Here is a 1,192-nt window from a genome sequence, read left to right as displayed (position 1 = left end):
AGCTCCGCTAGCGAGCGTGAGTACCATTTGACATAGCAGGTGTTGCTACTGGTCTTTGTTGGCAGATAAACGCGCGAATCCGCATGCTCAGCGGTGAGGAAATTAGGGCAAAAAGCTTTCAAATATTCAATGATAACGTGACAGTGTTAGAGAAGGATGGCGGAACCTGGCTGTATGCCAAGCACACTTTCGAGCCGGATGATGAAATATTCAGGTGGAAAAATCTTATTTGCTATCCCACTGGGGTTTCCCCAGGACTCCTTTCGTACATTTCTAGTTTCGAATATCTCATGCCGTTCCCGCAGATTCGATGGTCTTGTTCACGTATGCGCTAGGGCGAGGAGCGTCGTCGATATCATAGCTGCTGATGCCGGAGACCCTTCCTATACTACAGACCATATCAGCAGCTCTCGCTCACCTAATAAATGTGAAGCGCCTCGTGGCTTCCCCCCAAATGGGTGGAAGATCGGTGTTATATCGGTCGAGATGCCTGTTAAAGTATACGAGTGGTCTTCGGTGTAGAATAAGTCTTCACCTCATATGTTAGAGTGTGGTAAGATGTACCTATGTGGCTCAACGAGTGTCTTCAACGGCATGCACATCCTTAAAGGAAAAGCAGATCTCCAGAAGGTCAATATCAAGGAATCCAACCAGAGCTCACCGGTGAAGGTGGTTGTAGACGAAGGTCACAACGGTGTTTTTCGTGTGATAGCTCGAGAGAAGCTATATACGGGAGACTTATTATGGTTACCACAGTGTATCGATCGCAAAGCTCCAATCGCCTCTGATATCGAGGCAGTTGTACCTTCCAGTCCGGAGAATAAGCCTAAAAGACCGCGGCAGAGTAATGCTCCGAGCAAAGCGGCCTCGTCGAAGAACAGGAAATCTCGGAGTTCTGGCACTTCACAGGTTGGTAATGTGCAGTGCGGCGAAGCGGTACTTGGTGAGTATATATCGAAGGCTGTTGAGGTTGTAGAAGCTGATGGACAAACAACAGTGAAGCGAAGTGGTCGAGCTAATGATTTAGCTACACCAAGACATTCCCAGGATGTCACGAGTCTTCGTAAGTTGTCTGAAGTCACTGTGGTGGAAAGCTCGCCGCCCGAAATATGTAGTTCTGCTCAACCTAAGACTTGTGCAGCATTGCAGGTAAGTGACTGAGCGAACACTGTTGACTTTCAAGCTGAAAGTT

The 1,192-nt window shown here is 48.0% G+C and overlaps 1 protein-coding gene across 1 annotated transcript; it reads left to right on the top strand.

Moving 5' to 3' along the window:
- Positions 1-594: 594 nt before the first annotated feature.
- Pmar_PMAR007390 (hypothetical protein) lies at positions 595-943 on the top strand (the record flags this gene model as incomplete). Its single annotated transcript, XM_002764726.1, has 1 exon — positions 595-943. A coding segment is annotated over one exon (349 nt), but the record flags the coding sequence as incomplete, so codon positions are not given.
- Between the last annotated feature and the right edge of the window lie 249 nt (positions 944-1,192).

This window comes from Perkinsus marinus (genome assembly GCF_000006405.1).
Source record: "Perkinsus marinus ATCC 50983 genomic scaffold scf_1104296976244, whole genome shotgun sequence".
NCBI lineage: Eukaryota > Perkinsozoa > Perkinsida > Perkinsidae > Perkinsus > Perkinsus marinus.
The sequence above is the reverse complement of the archived record's forward strand: the minus strand, read 5'-3'. Positions and strand labels throughout refer to the sequence as shown.